Source organism: Maniola jurtina, chromosome 24 (genome assembly GCF_905333055.1).
Source record: "Maniola jurtina chromosome 24, ilManJurt1.1, whole genome shotgun sequence".
In the NCBI taxonomy this organism is placed as follows: Eukaryota; Metazoa; Arthropoda; class Insecta; order Lepidoptera; family Nymphalidae; genus Maniola; species Maniola jurtina.
The window spans coordinates 8,837,807-8,855,733 of NC_060052.1; the positions used below are offsets into that span (position 1 = coordinate 8,837,807).

Below are 17,927 nucleotides of genomic sequence, written 5' to 3' on the forward strand. Positions count from 1 at the left end.
CGCACAGCGGCCCGCGCGCGTTCCTCCCATCGTAATAACCACAAGTATACACCAAAAAAACCTTTGCCTAAAACCCTTTTGAAATAAAACACAACCTTTTTGCAACCCTTGCTTCGAAAATTAAAAAAAATAATCTAAACTGTAAATGGAATGTGAACGTAAAATCCGATATTGACTGCGTTCAAGATTGATTTTTTTCGTGTCATTTAGCATGTTGCGGTTTCAGAGGTTTCGAGGGATAGAACGAGTTTTGGAATTCGAATTTAGAATCGAACAAAGGATGCTATTTTGGGTTTACTTTTTTTTTTGTATCCGGATTAAGTACTTTGGTTCTTTAGGATATTTTTTTGGTTTTTTCGAATGTTTAAATTCAGACTATTTGTGAGCTGATATTACTATGAGAACCAAATCAATTCTATAGCAAATCACGATAGCATTCGATTGACAAACAACATTAAGTATATTTATCTATAAGAAATTATCCATATTGATTTTTCCCAATTTTTTGCCATAAACAATGTTATGAAATATTTAACTTCTCACTTAAACTTAAGTAAATATTATTTCGCAATGGATTAAAATAGATATCAGGGTAATATTATTAAATAGACGTTCTTTTGTTTTTAATAAAGATACCTATGTGTTGAAATGGCCAGTAGGTCATTTAGACTACACACATTTTAAACCTCAGTTGTTCGGGTTAACCAAAATGGCGGTTTTAGTAACAAAGGTTTAAATAAATAATCTGCGGTTAAACAATGCTAATGCAATATAAACTCATTAATAAAGCTACCTTTTAACCGGCATTAGGTAATGGGTTAAATACTAATTAATCTTTAGGCGCACCGCCCACGTTCGACTATAATTGGTGACTATTTTTACTGTCGGCAAAAAATGAAACAATGATAGCAATATTGAAACGCACACGTTCTACGAAAATTTGGTGCGTTTTAATATTGCAATCTGTGTGTTTAGGTTTAAAGAGTTTATTTCTCAGAAGAACAATGTTCACTTATATGAGAATAATTCTAAATATAAATATAGTTAAAACATAATTTTTAAAGTTTCATTTTTTTTCTGCCATAAACTGGCTTACTGAATTAAGTATCTAGACACTTATAAATATATCTAGCTGTTTGTTTTCAAAAAAAAAAAATTCGGGCACCAACGGACGTGGGTGGAGCGGAGCGCCTTAATCTGTGGTAGTTACCTAAAAGGTTACTTCCTTAACCAATGCGAAGGTCAAAGGGCAATCAATCTTATCTCGATATACCTAGGTATAAAAGGAAAAGCTGACTGACTCATCTATGAACTCAAACTAATGGACTATGAATAGAAAGTTAGTGGGACTGGGTTTTAGAACAGAATTAAAACCTACGCTAACCTAACTAGGTCACACCGCCTGCTAAGTTACATTTTATTTATATCTTTATTTATATCAAAATTACAAGTCTGCTGCACTAATGAGTATTTTTTTCACAGAGAAATACCTACTCATTCATAGTAATCGTTAGTATCTGCCTACGCTGGTCTTACTCTACTTTTATGCCTATTTACGCAAAGAATAGTTGAGTAAGCGGGTATAGCCTAGTGGTTAGTGGTTATAAGTAAGGACGTTAGCCATCTATTTGGGGGGTGTCCGGGGTTCCATCCCGGGCACACATCTCTAACTAAAAATTACCTTTTCGGAGCTAAGTGCGTTTTACCCTACTACTATGGTGCCCTATCTGTTTGTAATTATCATGTTATTTCATCTATTAACTTTTGACTGAATAAAGGATATTTCTTTATTTTAAGAGGGGTGTTATAAGTTTGACGTGTGTATCTGTGTATCTGTCTGTGGCATCGTAGCTCCTAAACTAATGAACCGATTTTATTTTTTTGTTTGAATGGGGGCTTGATCGAGAGTGTTCTTAGCTGTAATCCAAGAAAGTCGGTTCAGCCGTTTGAAAGTCATTTAAGCTCTTTTCTAGTTACTGTAACCTTCACTTGTCGAGGGTGTTATAAATTTTTAATTTACACTTGTTTAAATTAGTGTAGAGGAAAACATCATTAAGAAAATCTATATGCCTGACAGTTTTCCCGTAATGTTAACAAAGAAGAAAGGTTTTTTTGCCAATGACAATGCACTGGACCAGCGCGCGTGGTCGACTATAACCGTACCCTTCTCATTCTAAGAGGAGATCAGCTGGTCGATTACGGAAAAACTGCATTTCAATCATTATTACAATTGCAATTGTTGAGATTGGCTGAATTTATGGTATTCTTGTTGTAACAATGCATAAGCGACCGTCAACCAATCAGAGGTGATTGCGATAATGACATTGTGGCTGTCATTTTACCGCAATCGAGCGCCCGTCCTCAGTAGTGAGCCGGAGATGAGTTTAGATGGTGAAGCTAGACACTTGGAAGCAGATGTTTATTCAGTAGTTTCTTAGGAAGTTAGTAGATGTAGGCGAAATTAATTTGCTCTCGAGCGAAGTTTGATTTGTCAGTTAGTTGAGTCCATAAAGTTGAAACTGAAGGAACTAGGGCAACGCTGCTAAGGGTCTCCTTTTCGGGGGCTGTATGGTACTATCCCGGGCTTCTAGCTTTTTGGAGTTATTTGCGTTTTTAAGTACCTCGAAAGGCAAAAAGGAACCCTTATAGGATCATTTCGTTGTCTGTCTGTCGTGTCTGTCAAGAAACCTATAGGGTTACTTCCCGTTGACCTAGAATCATGAGATTTGGCAGGTAGGTAAATCTTATAGCACACTTAAGGGGAAAAATCCGAAACCGTGTGGTTAAATTACAAAAAAAAAAAATGAGTTCCTGAACAAATAACAATATTTTCAATTTTCAAAGTAAGATAAGTATACCAAATATGGTATCATAATATGAGAAAACCCGTACTTTCTAAAACAGATATTTATTTATTTTTATGCATAATAGTTTTTGATTTATCTTGCAAAATGTCGGAAAAAATACCTGAGTACGGAACCATCGGTGCGCGAGGCTGACTCGCACTTGGCCGGTTTTTTAATTCAATCTTACAAACTTTAAAAAGTGAGTTATTGTAGTAAAATTTGCTCAGGACTTCGTCTGTGATGGCGTTTGCTGGCGCGCGTGCTGTGCTTGTTTGGAGTGTTTTTTTTTTTGTTAAAAGTGGCTGGTTTTTGTGTTAGTTGGTGTTTTTTGGTGGTGGAACTGACTGGGAAGCGCTCTAAAGGGGCGCCGCGCGTATGTCGGCGGGCGCCGGCGCAGACGGAGTCCATACTTGTATAAATTCAATAACTTGAAAATATCACAAACTCGACATTGGCTAATCAGAGTAAAGCCAGATTTAAAGAAAAAAAAAATTTGCTCACATACCTAATAGTATTAGTGTCCTTTGCAGCACAATGAATCAGTAATGAAGTCGAGAATGACCTCAGCTCAGCAATACACACGAGCTACACCTACTGCTTTTCTTTTATCTTTTAACCTTTAACCTTTGACCTTTTTTTAACTTTTAACCTTTGCTGATTCATCTACTACATCACTTTATTCTCTTTGGCGTTACAGAGAAAACTACAATAGCAGAGCTGATGACCTTTGCTTGAAGAATAGTTCAAAGTGAGTTACAATGAATTAGTTCAAAGCGAGTTTTCCCAATTGATAAAAGACATGGCTCTTTTAAACGTGTTACAAAATAGGTTCTTAATTAAATTGAAAAAACGGTCAAGTGCGAGTCAGACTCGCGCACTGAGGGTTCCGTACTCGGGTATTTTTTCCAACATTTTGCACGATAAATCAAAAACTGTTGTACATAAAAATAAATAAAAAATCTGTTTTAGGATGTACAGGTAAAGCCTTTTCATAAATACCCCACTTGGTATAGTTATCTTATTTTGAAAATTGAAACACATTTTTTTAATGATATAACCACAAATTCGCGGTTTCCAGATTTATTCCTGTACTTATGCTAAGACCTACCTACCTGCCAAATTTCATAATTCTAGGTCAACGTGAAGTACCCTATAGGTTTCTTGACAGACACGACGGACGGACAGACAGACAGACAACAAAGTGAGTCTATAAGGTTATCCATTTTTTCCTTTTGAGGTACGGATCCCAAAAAATTAGTAAAACTATCAATTTTTAGAGACTTTGCATAAGTATGTTAAAGTATATTAAAATCGGTTATAGTTCTTGTTAAAATTATCTTCAACCGAATCACTCACTCGCTCACTTTTTATACAAGACTAGCTGACGCCCGCGACTTCGTCCGCGTGGATTTAGGTTTCTCAAAATCCCGTGGGAACTCTTTGATTTTCCGGGATAGGCTACTGCCTATGTGCTAATCCAGGATACTATCCATCTCCATTCCGAATTTCAGCCAAATCCGTCCAGTGGTATTTGCGTGAAGGAGTAACAAACACACACACACACACACACATACAAACTATCGCTTTTATAATATTAGTGTGATTTAAAAAGTGACTTATTATAGTGAAAATACCTAATAGTAGTAGTGACCTTTGCAGCACAATGAGCCAGTAATGAAGGCGAGCCGACCTCAGCTCAGCGATACACACGAGTGTGCTGCTTTTCTTTTATCTTTTATCTTTTAACCTTCGCTGATTCACTTACCTACTGTCGCTTTTATCTGGCGATCCGATTAAAAATGAAAGTCTAAATGAGAAATAACTCGAAAACAGTGCGTTGCTTATCCTAGAGTTTAGTTTTTAACCCCCGACCCAAAAAGAGGGGTGTTATATGTTTGACGTGTGTATCTGTGTGTCTGTGTATCTGTCTGTGGCACCGTAGCGCCTAAACTAATGAACCGATTTTAATTTAGTTTTTTTTTGTTTGAAAGGTGGCTTGATCGAGAGTGTTCCAAGAAGAAGTGTTTTTCTAGGTAAACGCGTCCCATCTTAGACCACATCATCACTTTCCATCAGGTGTGATTGTGGTCAAGCGCTTACCTATAGTGAATAAGAAAATCGGTTCAGCCGTTTGAAAGTTATCAGCTCTTTTTTAGTTACTGTAACCTTCACTTGTCGGGGGTGTAAAAAATTTTAAATTACACTTTTTCTAGAAAAATTTGATGTAATTTGCATGTTTTATATTATTTGAATACATAGATAAAGTGCATGATGCTGTAAAGTAGTTTGGCAGAAACATAATATCTTTAATTCGCCAGTCGTCATGTTCCTCCATAGAGATATTTTAAGTATGATCTTGATCATAAAAAAACCAGTCAATTGCGAGTCAGCCTCACACACAAAGGGTTCCGTACCGTCGTAGAAGAAATAACACTCTTGTGTAATGTAACCACAAAATCACGGGTTTCGGATTTTTCTCTTTCTGTTAAAATAAACTGCTACCGGCCAAACTTCATGGTTCTAATCAAAAGTAATCCTTTAAGGGTTCCTTTTTCCTTTTGAAGTGTGGAACCCTAAAAATTGGCTTTGATATTTTGATTAAATAAGCGTGTTAAATGTATGTATGTTTCTATTAATCTAAGCGTAGACATCGATGTAATATCGCACACCCAGAACAACACTGCACTAAGTCTAAATAGCTCATTTTTCAGAATCGACGAAAAACCGTTATCTCATGTTATGTGACAGTTATTGCGAATGTTCTGCACATTGCATGTAAAGAATCCAATGCGTATCAGCATTATCAAGTTCAGTTGATTGTAAACGCATTAATAATGCAAAATAATGCATTTTTTGACTTAATTCACTGTTGTGGAATGACTGAACGAAATAAAACATAATTATTTTGAGTTACGTCCTTTTTACTGATTGATTCTGAAATAATGCACTATTATTCTACTGTTTATTTATTGAAATTCAATAAACAATAACGACCCATTTGTTTTGTTTTTAGGAATATACAAATTAATAATGAAATAAAAGACAACATTTTACTAAAATCAGTAGGTACTTATATTTTGAACATAAACTAGTACTCGTTTTGTACCCTTATAACATGTAAATCACAAAAAAAAAACAAAAAAAAATCTTCAATAATCTTCTGTTAATCAAAAATAAGAAATATTAATGGCAAAGTTGTTTGGATACAAAACAATTATAAGTAACACACAAACTGTTATAAATTAAAAACAAATAAACAACAGTTACATAAAACAAAAACTGTTTAAAATTTTATGAACAAAACAAAATTTATGAAATCAGTCACACTATTTTTTATTTCAGAGTCTATTTTGCGGTGATTACTATGCTTCCCACGTGCATCAATGCTCAACATAGCCTTAAAAACTCTTTACATAACCTAATCCTGTGTTATCTTTTTCAAAATAGTAAGACGAATTCAAAGCCCTCAATTTTTGAGAAGTGATGTACCTATATTTCGGTTTGATTTCTTGTGTATGCCTTACTATGAATTCTCTTTGCCTCTCCAAATCACCCAACTGCCAAAACTGTTTGAAAATATCTCGTTTTACCATCTCGTCTATTTTAGTTTTGTAATTCAACCTGCATTTGTCGCCACAAGGTGGACGGATTTGACGCCCAGCGATCAGTTTTGCAGGATTTGTTAAAGAAACATACTCTTTTCCTGTATTCCGTAATGCCTTAGCAATCTTGGACTTCCAGCCAGCAGGGTTTCGTATTCTCTTTCTACTTATCTTGGGTTAGCTCACTGATGGAGCAGTGTCACTGGCAGAAAAAGTTGAGGGTGCGTTTGTCGGAGTAGTATTGGAATTCCCTTGAATATTTGCTGTAGATGGACCCGGTCTATTGGATTCATTATCAGATGAACTACTTGAGCTGCTGAAGCTTGACGATGATGAGCTTGAGTCTGACGAGGAGCTCGAGGAAGAAGAAGAGGGCTCTTCTAGGGATTACAAGAGGCCGAGATATTTCTTTAACAGGTACTACAAAAGTAGGATCCGTGTCCGAATCATCTATAAAATCTTCTTCGTCGCTATGATCAGATAAAATACAAACGGGTACCTCCCTATCTGATGCTTTATCGGCTGATGCTGCCTTCGCTGACGTCTCATCGGTTGATGCGGCAACGGTTGTATTTTCGACATCCTTTTCCACGCTGCTTTGTTGAACAGGTCCGGTTTCTTCTGTAGTTGCTTCCATTGCCATTTTAAGTAACAGGACACCACGACTTCTCGTCATCTGCCAAATAACAATAACAAATTTAATTAATTCAACAATAGTGCATTATCTCAAACAAAATTATTAATCTTTTTGTATATAAAGAACAACACAAATTGTAAATATATTTCTTTTAATTTACAATGTAAGCAACAATTATAAGTATAAAAAAATATTTATAATGATTATTTAACAAAATTAGGGCATAATTTATATCTACCATCAATAGTGCATTATTTAACTGATTTTCACCTTTTACGAACAATATAGAACCATTTTGAAATAATACAAAAAATCTAACATACCTTCGTCAACAATAGAGTACTATTTCGAAATAGTATCAAATACGTTGTATAAGCACAGTCACCAACACTGAATTAAAACTAAATGATTCGGAGTATTTTTTATGACACATTCAACAACACCGTATTATCACAAAATAATTCACTGTTGCGTAAAGGATCTGCGTGCTGTTCCCTAGGCGGACAAGTTGCAACTCGAAATAGTTTTGTGTTCGCGGTAAGGCTCTGGCTGCGCGTCTTCACCAATAGAGAGTTAGCGCGCACTCTGTTGGACATTTTTGTAAATATAAATACGCCTGTCTTCGTGGTATACGCGGCAAATTTTTGGCTATTCAATTATATTTACAAGTCAATTTTGCGATTTTTCGACATAATACAGTGTTGTTCTGGGTGTGCGATATGACGAAACATCGGTTTTTGGTAAATCAATGGATAAGAACTTAAACAAATCTCAGCCTTGACTCATAGGTAGGTATATGTTGCAAAACGGTTGTATGTAAATGAACTATCGTTTATTACAAGGCTGTATGCCTGTTCGTGGACACGTGAACTGTGTTTAACTAAACTAAAAAAAAAATTTTTTTTTTTGTTAAGAGGTTCATTAATGAAAAGGTTTTTTAAATAGAAAATAGAGGTCGAGGATTCAGTATACATGCAGTATCTAAAAACTAAATATTAATTTAATTGGATAAATGTTTGGATATTATTAACCTTTTATTTAATATGTCAATGATAATACCTCTTACAAAAAAATAATATAATTTATATTTGTTACAGCAAAACCCGACAATAATACCTACAATTAAATCAAATTAATTAACAATAAAACCATTATTTTAAAAAGACTGTCTTTGAAATGTCGACAATAATTAAAATAGATGTAAAAATAAAATTTTACTGATAAGACTTTACCGGTAGATAAGTGAAAGGCTTCGGTGATCTAACCATGTGAAAAAGTGAAAGTGAAGTGTAGAACAGTTCGTGTATAACACCGACCGGTTTCGTACGATCGTTGCGCGCGCGCACAAATAATAAAAACCTCAAAAACCAATAAAAATTAATTAACGCTGTTAAAACTACACGAAATAAGTACTTAATGGTTAAAAAAGTGTTTAAAAAACCAGAATTTCAATAAGATTTATCAATTTAAAATGAAAAAACACGTGAACTTTGCCGGCGATTAAAAAAAAAACAGCGCCGTCTTTTGCCAACCAACTGAATGCAAAAAAAAACCGAAAACAGTGTAAAACTTCCAAGTTCAGAGTTCCTCGAGAAAGGTTAATTCCAATTATTAGAAAAAAAAATGTCCAAAGAAATGAGACTCGGAGTTCCAATGCCAGTTAAGTTAAAATAGAGATTGCATACAGTTTCAAAGCAAAGAGATTGCCAAATTATTTGTGAAAAGGAGTTTTTCAAAAACTTGAAAATAAAGAGGTCCTATTCCACAGATTTAAAAAATAACTGTCAACTCAGTTATCCATAGAGTTTAAATCCAAGGAGGTTTCACGTAAAATTAAAAAAGAAAAGAGTTTGAAGAGAGGAAGGTTTTATTTAAATAAAAAACTGGTACCAGGCTGCATGGTCTACGACCTTTGCCTTTCCTGAAGGGAATAAAAATTAAAACTAACTAAAAAAACTGACAGATAACCACAGAGTTTCAAACGAAGGAGACTCTACATAAGAAGTAAGGAGTCAGACAACCGTAGCTTGGGAGCAAGGAGGTTTTGCCGGAGGTTGTATATTATTATATCGCATTCCGCCCCCGGCGCTCGGCCAATGGGGCGTCGGGCGCCGCCCTCGCGCGGCTTCCTGCCGCACTTCTGTGCGGTTCTGCTCGTCCTGAATGCTGGTAAGTCGATTTTATTTGTCTATTTATTTGAACTATACATTCTAGGATCCAATTTGGAGTGCTCCGACTCAATATTCGTGGTGTTTGACCACTGTTTGACACTTGTATTTAACGAGAGTAACTTACCGTCTTTTTGAAATAGAGTTCTGCTACGTTCACACACTCTAGTCTAGAGATGGCGAAAAGAGCAACCGCCGAGTTTCTTGCTGGTTCTTCTAGGTAGGAAAGGCATTCCGAACCAGACGTAGATACTTTTGACGATTCAAAAGAACTTGTAAAAGTCTAATTGAATAAGAATATTTTGAATTTGAATTTGAATGGATCATTTCACAGGTAGAATGTGGAAAATTACTCAATTAATTAATAATTTCATATTTCGACAAAGAAATGACGAGTCTTAGAGGCAGCTAAATTAGTAGGTACACCCTTGGGTTTGCCCCAATCAAGAATCGAACTTGAAGAGCATTTTTTTCTACGCACATGCAAACTGTAGAATCAACTCCCATCGGCGGTGTTCCCACTAGATTACAACATGGGGTTATTCAAGTGGACCAAAAAATTCCTAAAAGGCCGGCAACGCATCGGCGCGGCGGTTCTTCTGGTGCTGCAAATGTTCATGGGCGGTATAATCACTTAACATCAGGTGACCTGCCTGCCCGTTTGCTCGCTATTTTTTATATTAAAAAAAATTAAGCACCGATGCATCAGAGGACATTGAAATCTATTTCTAGAAGTACCTACGTTATTATCTAGGCAAAGGTAATCCACTATGCTATACAGGTTTAAAATGATGTATGAAATCATTTATTGCTGTAACTATAGATCATTGATATATCAACGTAAATGTCATGGCCCATGGCTAGTGGCTATAAAGTAGGATTGCCATGGCTAAGGCTAAGGCCTAGATTTTATAAAGTGTATTTGGATTTTGCTCATACTTTCATCACCATCATCAACCCATCATCGGCCCATTACTGATGGCGCGTCGCCTATCAGAATTAGTAAGGACTTGGGTTTAGGCATCGTTTTAGGCCACAGTCTGCCACGTTAGCCCAGTATGAATTGGCAGATTTCACACACCATTGATATTATGGAGAACTCTCAGGCGTGTCAGGTGTGCAGGTTTCTTCATTACGTATTCCTTCACAGTTAGCAAAATAAAAAAACTAAAATAAAGAAAAAACAAGATTCCGACGAATTGAGAACCTCCTCCTTTTTTGGAAGTCGGTTAAAAAGACCACTTGTCGCATGGGAACAATGTTGGCTCTGTGGCCTATATATGTATATGTTACAAACACACAGATATATGTTTGCTGTGAGCACATAGCCGGATGCGTAGAGGTAATCAATTCAATCAATAATAGGTATAGGTAACTATTTAAATATGTATAGGAATTAACACATTCCATTGCGAACGCTAGCCGGCTGTTCAATACAAGTAAGTAAGTACATTAATCCAAAGAACGGTGATAACCTAGGTCGGGGGTTCGATCCCGGGCACACACTTCTGACTTTTTGGAACTGCAAGGCATATCTACATACCTAATCGAAATTCCACGGATTCGTACATCAACTTATTGCCGGCCCACTACGAAGAACTGTGAGATACAGCCCGCTGACAGACAGATGGACGGATGGACGGACAGTGGAGGTTTAGTAATAGGGCTCTATTGGCGACCTTTGGGTACGGAACCCTAAAAAAGATTTTTTATAGCTAGGTAGATATGTCTATCTTTTTAAGGAATCGCTGTCTCTTTCTGCCACTCATTGCTTCTTCCTGAGGGTCATGTTCCCTTTTAAATAATCACACCTAGTAGTGATTCACCTAATAGTAAAGCCGTGATAGCCTAGTGGCTAAAACGTCAGCCTCCTATTCGGGAGTCCAGGGTTCGATCCCGGGTACGCCTCTTACCTTTCGGAATTATGTATGTATCACTTGTTTTAACTAAGAAGGAAAACATCTTGAGGAAACCTGCATGTCCCTTTGTGAAGTCTGCTTATCTACACGTGGCTTTTGGCCATCTTTGTCATTCTGAAAGGAGACTAATAGGTAGAGACTTGAAATTTTCACAGAATATGTAATGAATATGTAGTCACTTTAACAAGAAATAATAAAAAAAATCATATGACCGCCACTAAAATTAAAAAAAACTAAAAAGTGCGGTGCGGAAGTCGGAACCCTTCGTGAACAAGACTGTCTCGCACTTGACCGATTTTCACTTTCAACATAGATACAGTACTTGTCAGACATGACCTCTCTTCACCTAAATAATTTCTATACCTATATTTCGTATAAAAACTGTACACATGGGTATGAAAAGTGAAGTGAATGAAAGAAAAGTGAAGGTTTATACGACCCACGCGACCTGACCCTAAAACTGTTAAATACCCTCATTTTCATACTTTCCCGAGGTCCTCAAAGCTTTGAAGTCTGAATGACGTTAACGATGTGTGGTTTCATAAAAGGTCAAATAACCACAAACTTTACGACGCTAGGGTGTGTTCACAGTAAAATACTTATGGCGAAAATCATTGAAGGTTGCTATCGCTCAGTGAAGCAGCAATGTTGAACCAACCAATGTCAAATAAGTTTGATGACTTTCATTTAGTGATGATCACTTTTATTTTAATTTATTCAGATACAAGTTAGCTCTTGATTGCAATCTCACCGAGTGGTAAGTGGTGATGCAGTTTAAGATGGAAGCGGGCTAACTTGGAAGGGGTATGGCAGTTTTCATTAAACCCATAGGTAACCCTTTAGTTTCTACACGGCATCGTACCAGAACGTTAAATCTCTTGACGGCACAGCTTTGCCACTTGCCAGTAGGGTGGTAACTAGCCACGACCGAAGTCTCCCACCAGACCATTGTTACTCACTGAATTAGCGAATAACCCCTAGGTCTTAGGTCAGAGTGTCTTTAAAACAAGAGTGAATAGGCAACCCGGTGAATAGGCAATAGGTGCAGTACCCTATAGGTTTTCTTGACAGACACGACTGACGGACTGACGGACAGGACAGAGATAGACAGACAGACAGACACATAGATAGATAGATAGACGGACACACAGACAGACAACTAAGTGATCCTTTGGGTTTCGTTTTTCATTTTGAGTACGAAACCCTAAAAAAATTATAGTAGAACAAAAATTAAATGCGAAAGACCTACTAAAATCTCAGTAGACTTGGGTAACACGAAGCACCTTCAGATTCCCTGTTATCATGTTGCAATACCACGCCGTCGACGCCTCAAGACAAAGCAGTGAAGCGTACTATGGCGTAACTTGTCACAATTACATCACTAACATAAACAAGTACAACTTGATAACATTCGTGGAAACTAAATCGGCATTGTAACTTGAGAACTGCATACCCAACTATTTTGCAAATTAATTTATAAATAAATTTATAAATGCTAAAGTGTCTGTTTGTCTGTCTGTTAGCTTTTCACGCCCCAACAATTAATTTATATACCAAATACATACGTACCTACTTACTTACCTATAAGTTCTATTCCACACTAATACGTCCGCTCGGATTTAGATTTTCAATAATCCCGTAGGAACTCTTTGATTTTCCGGGATAAAAACTACCCTATGTCACTCTTCAGTTCTTCAACTATATACATGTAAAATATCAGGTCAGTCCGAAGCTCCATTGCCACGTGACTGAAGGACAAACGTACAAACAAACGTACTTTATCATTTTTATTGTGGGTAGTGATGGCAGGAATTATTTTTTGTACTTTACACTTGTGATGCTATTAAAATAGCTGTAACACACAGACAGACGGACAAGTGGACAGATTGACTGGAAGAAACTGTACCTATACGTGTTCTTTGTTTACCTAAGGAACCCCAAAAAAATTGCTTAAAGTGCATTTAAGATAAAGGGTCTGAATTCACCGCGGTCCATCGCATAGCATCCTAACCGAATCCCACTGAATATGCACCCTCCAGATTGACAACCCCCCGGCTGGGGTGCCGCCCGCGCCGGCTTCCATTTACATAATTACATGGGAAGTATGAAATTTTACCGGAAATAAAAGAAATACTTAATACAAATATTTTTTATTGAAATACACTCTTACAGTAAGTGCTTTTGAATCGCCAAAAGAAATACCAATAAACTGGTTCGGAATGTCCTTTTTATCAAGAAAATTGAAACACATTTTAATAATATTTTTTTTCCAAACAGAAGAACTGCTGCTTAAGACAGCGAAGCAGTTTAAGGCAGCAGTTTTTTAACTGACATCGATAAAAAAGCTACGTATTATCAACGTATCCTCTCGCCGAGTAGATAAACCCCGACATGATCAAGTGCGGCGTCTGCCAGCCTCCCATTGTGTAACCCCCGTTCTCTCCACTGAGCGCCATGGCAACCGAGCGTTGTACCTATCTAAGTAAACGGGCTATACTTGCTGATGTTGCACGGAAAGATAATATAAGTTGGTATAATGCGTAAAACCGACCAAGTGCGAGTCAGACTCGCGCACCGAGGGTTCCGCACTCAGGTATTCTTCCGACATTTTTCACGATAAATCAAAAACTATTATGCATTAAAAAATCTGTTTTAGAATGGCCTTTCACTGATACCCCACCTGGAATAGTTATCTTACTTTTAAATTGAAAATACTAATTATTTATTCATGCACATATTTTTTTTGTGATGTAACCACAAATTCACGGGTTTTGGATTTTTCCTGCTACAAGACCTACCTACCTGCCAATTTTCATGATTCTAGGTTAACGAGAAGTACCCTATAGGTTTTCGTGACAGACACGACAGACGGACAGACAGACAGCGAAGCAGTTTTAAGCAGCAGTTTTTTAACTGACATCGATAAAAAAGCTACGTATCTTGCTTGGCAGCATGGCTTATTGTACCTAGCCAGGAAGTTGTAATTGTTATTTCTATGCTTTTGGGAGAGGTTTGAATAAAACCACAGTTATACCGTCACAAGCTGTATTCCCACTGACCACGATCTGTTAGCCACGGCCGAACCCTCCCACCAGGTCTAGATAGGCCTGGTGAGAGGGTTCGGCCGTGGCTTATTTTAAGGGTCCGTTCAAATAAACGAACCCTTAAAATGCAGCAATACAATACCACAAGAATATAAAATATAATAGAACTACGACTCTACCATAAACAATGAGTGTTTTAAACGCACGCCGGAGGAGTGCTTTACCAAGATTATGGGATTAGCCACCCCTCCCCGTCTCCCCGCTCCTCCCCCTCTACCCCGGGGCGCCGCGCCGGGAAATAATATCACTTTATTGGAAAAACATAGTTTGTTATTAAATGCAGGATAATAGCTTCGTAGTTTAAACTTTAAAACCACAGTACTATTTTAATCAATAGATGCCTAGCTTTTTTTTTCATTCGGAACTTTGGATAAGAAGTAAGAATTAAAAAAATTATGAACTATGTATCTATCTATGTGTATTCTACGCCTCAAAAGCGGTTATATGGAACAATCAAATAGTCTCGATAGCTCAACGGTTGAGGAGTGGACTGAATTCCGAAAGGTCGCGGTTCAAACCTCACCCGTTGCACTATTATCGTACCCACTCCTGGCACAACCTTACGCTTAATTGGAGAGGAAAGGGGAGTAGTAGTCATGATTAGAATGGCTAATATTCTTTAAAAAACATATAAATTGCGAGTTATCACCAAAAAACAAGGGAATTTTGCAGGGTTGGACAAAACAGTTTAAAACAAAAGCTTTTTGAGATTTTTTTTCTTTTTAACATGTTTAAACACTTGTTTAAAACAGTGTCAACTCTGGAATTTAGAAATTACATTTTTGTAAAAAAAAATTCTACTACTAAACTAACTACTTACTAAAAAAATTTGACCTACGTAGCATTATTTTTTAGAAACATTGTTTTTGTAAATTCTCACGTTTTTTGGTAATAACTCACAAACTACTTTATGCACTTAACTGATTTTTGGAAAAAGTACGTGAAATCAAATCTTTTGCTTGCAAGTGCAGACATTTTGTAATCATTGGACCCCTCCAAAATTGCACCCCAGCTATAAAATACATCACCGACTGATTGGGGTGGCCATTATCCTAATGAAAAGAGATCCGTTTAGAGATCTTGCTGTTAGAAAATAGGGAAGGAAGAAACAACTAGGTTATCTATTACTCTATTACTTAATTAGGATAATACCGGCCAAGTGCGAGTCGGACTCGCTCACCGAGGGTTCCGTACTCAAGTGTTTTTCCGAAATTTTACACGATAAATCAAAAACTATTATGCCAGGTAAAGCCCTTTCACATTATACCATGGTATATATATATAATTATCTTACTTTGAAAATTGAAAATACTATGTACCTAATTGTTTGTTCATGAATACATTTAATTTTTTCAGATTTTATCCGTTACTTGTGCTATAAGACCTACTTATCTGCTAAATTTTATGATTCTAGGTCAACGGAAAATACCCTATAGGTTTTCTTGACGGCAGATAGAATGATGTTTTGTTTTAACAAGACTGGTGTGAGGTTTCGGCCGTGGCTAGTCATCAATAATACCGTATTAAAATGTATTTCCTCAAACGTGGCACCCCATCCAATCCGCCATGGTTGACAATTGAAGGGGTCCCATGCTCCCATATCTCAATAAATCCCCATATGATCCCCATCGATCAACTACAACCGCTTCCGTGTCAGCGTAAAGGGATAATGGTGTTTTGCGTTTTCATAGAAAAATATTTTCATGCATAAATATTATCATGGAAAAATAATATCTTTACAACATGTCATTTAAAAGTTTTCTAAAATCCCGACTGCGGTAATGCACTGTAGTCAGGTATTTATTATGTCAAAATAATTGAAGATTTTTTGAAAATGACGCAATAACGCAAAATGATGACGGGTCAAATCAGCGACTCTTCATCAAACGTCAAAACGCACGATTTAGTATGGGAGCTTGTATGAAATATTATGTATGAAATGTACACAGATTGACATACACATTTGACGTAATTTGACGTACTTTTTTAGATAAATTAATAATTTAAAATGGTCAGCAAACTTAAAACTAGCAGCGAATGTGGTTCTTACAAATTTTGGAGGACCCTCTATTCAATAATTACTAAGAAATAAATTATTTTTGACATATTAAGTAGTCAACATCCTAATAACTGACGATTTATTTTCAAAAAAATTATAATCAGCATTGACATAATATTACGCTTGGTGTTTTTAAAATCTAAATCCACGCAACATTATTTATACTCTTATGGGCTTTTTATGGGCCGATTTTTCAATCGTCAAATAACTTTCGCCTGAGGAGTTTTTACCTATTGGCAGATTTCCTACACAAAAACTGTCAACCCCTCAAATTTGTAATTCCTCAGGTTCCTCAGATAAAAGTTAATTGGCGATTGAAAAATCGGCCCTAAGACCTAAGAATGCAAAACTTGTAAGGGTCCCTAAGAGTTCAAAATTAAAAATATTTTTATTCCATGAATTTTTTACAAGTACTATTGAATCGTCAAATGCATCTACCACTGGTTCGGAATGCCTTCCCTACCGAGAAAAGCCAGCAAGAAACTCGTAGGTAGGTACCTAAGCAACGGTCGAGACTTAGTTATCAAACTTTGTTGACTTCAAGGAAAGGAAGGTTCTAGAAGCTAGAAGTTTGAAGGCGACGCACATGCGCGCTCTTTTAACCACTTCTTTGTCGCTTGGGATTATTGATTGAAGTTTTAAGTTATTGAGAGTTGCTGTATTAACATTGATAGCTGAAATATAGACGACTAGCTGATACCCGCGACTTCGTTCGCGTCGATGTAGGTTTTTTAAAAATCCCGTGGGAACTCTTTGATTTTCCGGGATAAAAAGTAGCCTATGTGCTAATCCATGGTATAATCTATCTCCATTCTAAATTTCAGCTCAATCCGTCCAGTAGTTTTTGCGTGAAGGAGTAACAAACATACACACACACACACACACACATACAAACTTTCTCCTTTATAATATTAGTGTGATGTTTTGTTTTAACAAGACTGGTGTGAGGTTTCGGCCGTGGCTAGTTACAAGTTACCACTTTGCCAAAACAAACCGTGTTGCCAATCGAATTAGCGTTCCGGCACGACATTGCAAAGAAACCCATACTTAAGGAGAAAGTGTTTGTTTATTGGTTTGTTAGTTCGCCTAGAACAAAGCAACGAATCTATATACTAAACAAGCTTAAAATCACTATTTATTTAAGTTTTAATCAAACTAAGGAAAATTTAACTATAAGTAGTTTTTTTATTTTTTTTATTTTTTTTTTGAAAATATTACAATAAAACTTAAAGCTAGCCTTATCTAATTACTTTACAAGTCATGCCCGCGTGGAATGGTGCCAAGAATACTGGCTGCATTTCCGCGTTGGACAGCCAGGCTGATCCGTTGCACAAGAAATAAGCCAGCCCTTCTGGCACCCGATGAGGTGAATCGCGCTGAAATGTCTCGTTAAATTTTTGGCACTGATTCCATGGTCCCAGGGTCTCCACGGTAACGGAACAAAAAATGTAACTCTCGATAAGAGAGGCATACTTGCGCCGCTTGCCGTTTTCAGCCATTTCTGCTGGTCTTGATGCCTGTCTTCCTGATATGACACGGGGCCAATGTGTCAACGCACGTTGCGTCCCACATTAGCGTCCATCCCCGTTCCC

The 17,927-nt window shown here is 36.9% G+C and overlaps 1 protein-coding gene and 1 long non-coding RNA gene across 6 annotated transcripts in view; both read left to right on the forward strand.

Moving 5' to 3' along the window:
* Positions 1-8,961, forward strand: LOC123877501. The gene is made up of 2 exons (XR_006798607.1): positions 1-44; positions 8,183-8,961. It is a non-coding gene; the product is annotated as an uncharacterized LOC123877501 (long non-coding RNA).
* A 66-nt stretch (positions 8,962-9,027) lies between these two features.
* LOC123877707 (protein Skeletor, isoforms B/C) overlaps positions 9,028-17,927 on the forward strand; it is a 39,578-nt gene continuing 30,678 nt past the window's right edge. For all 5 annotated transcript variants that reach the window (XR_006798656.1, XM_045924554.1, XM_045924557.1 and 2 more), the window contains exon 1: positions 9,028-9,254. Coding sequence is in view for 4 of the 5 variants with exons in the window: in XM_045924554.1 (XP_045780510.1) it covers positions 9,182-9,254 (73 nt within the window). In the remaining variant the exon portion in view is untranslated. The remainder of the gene's footprint in view (positions 9,255-17,927) is intronic.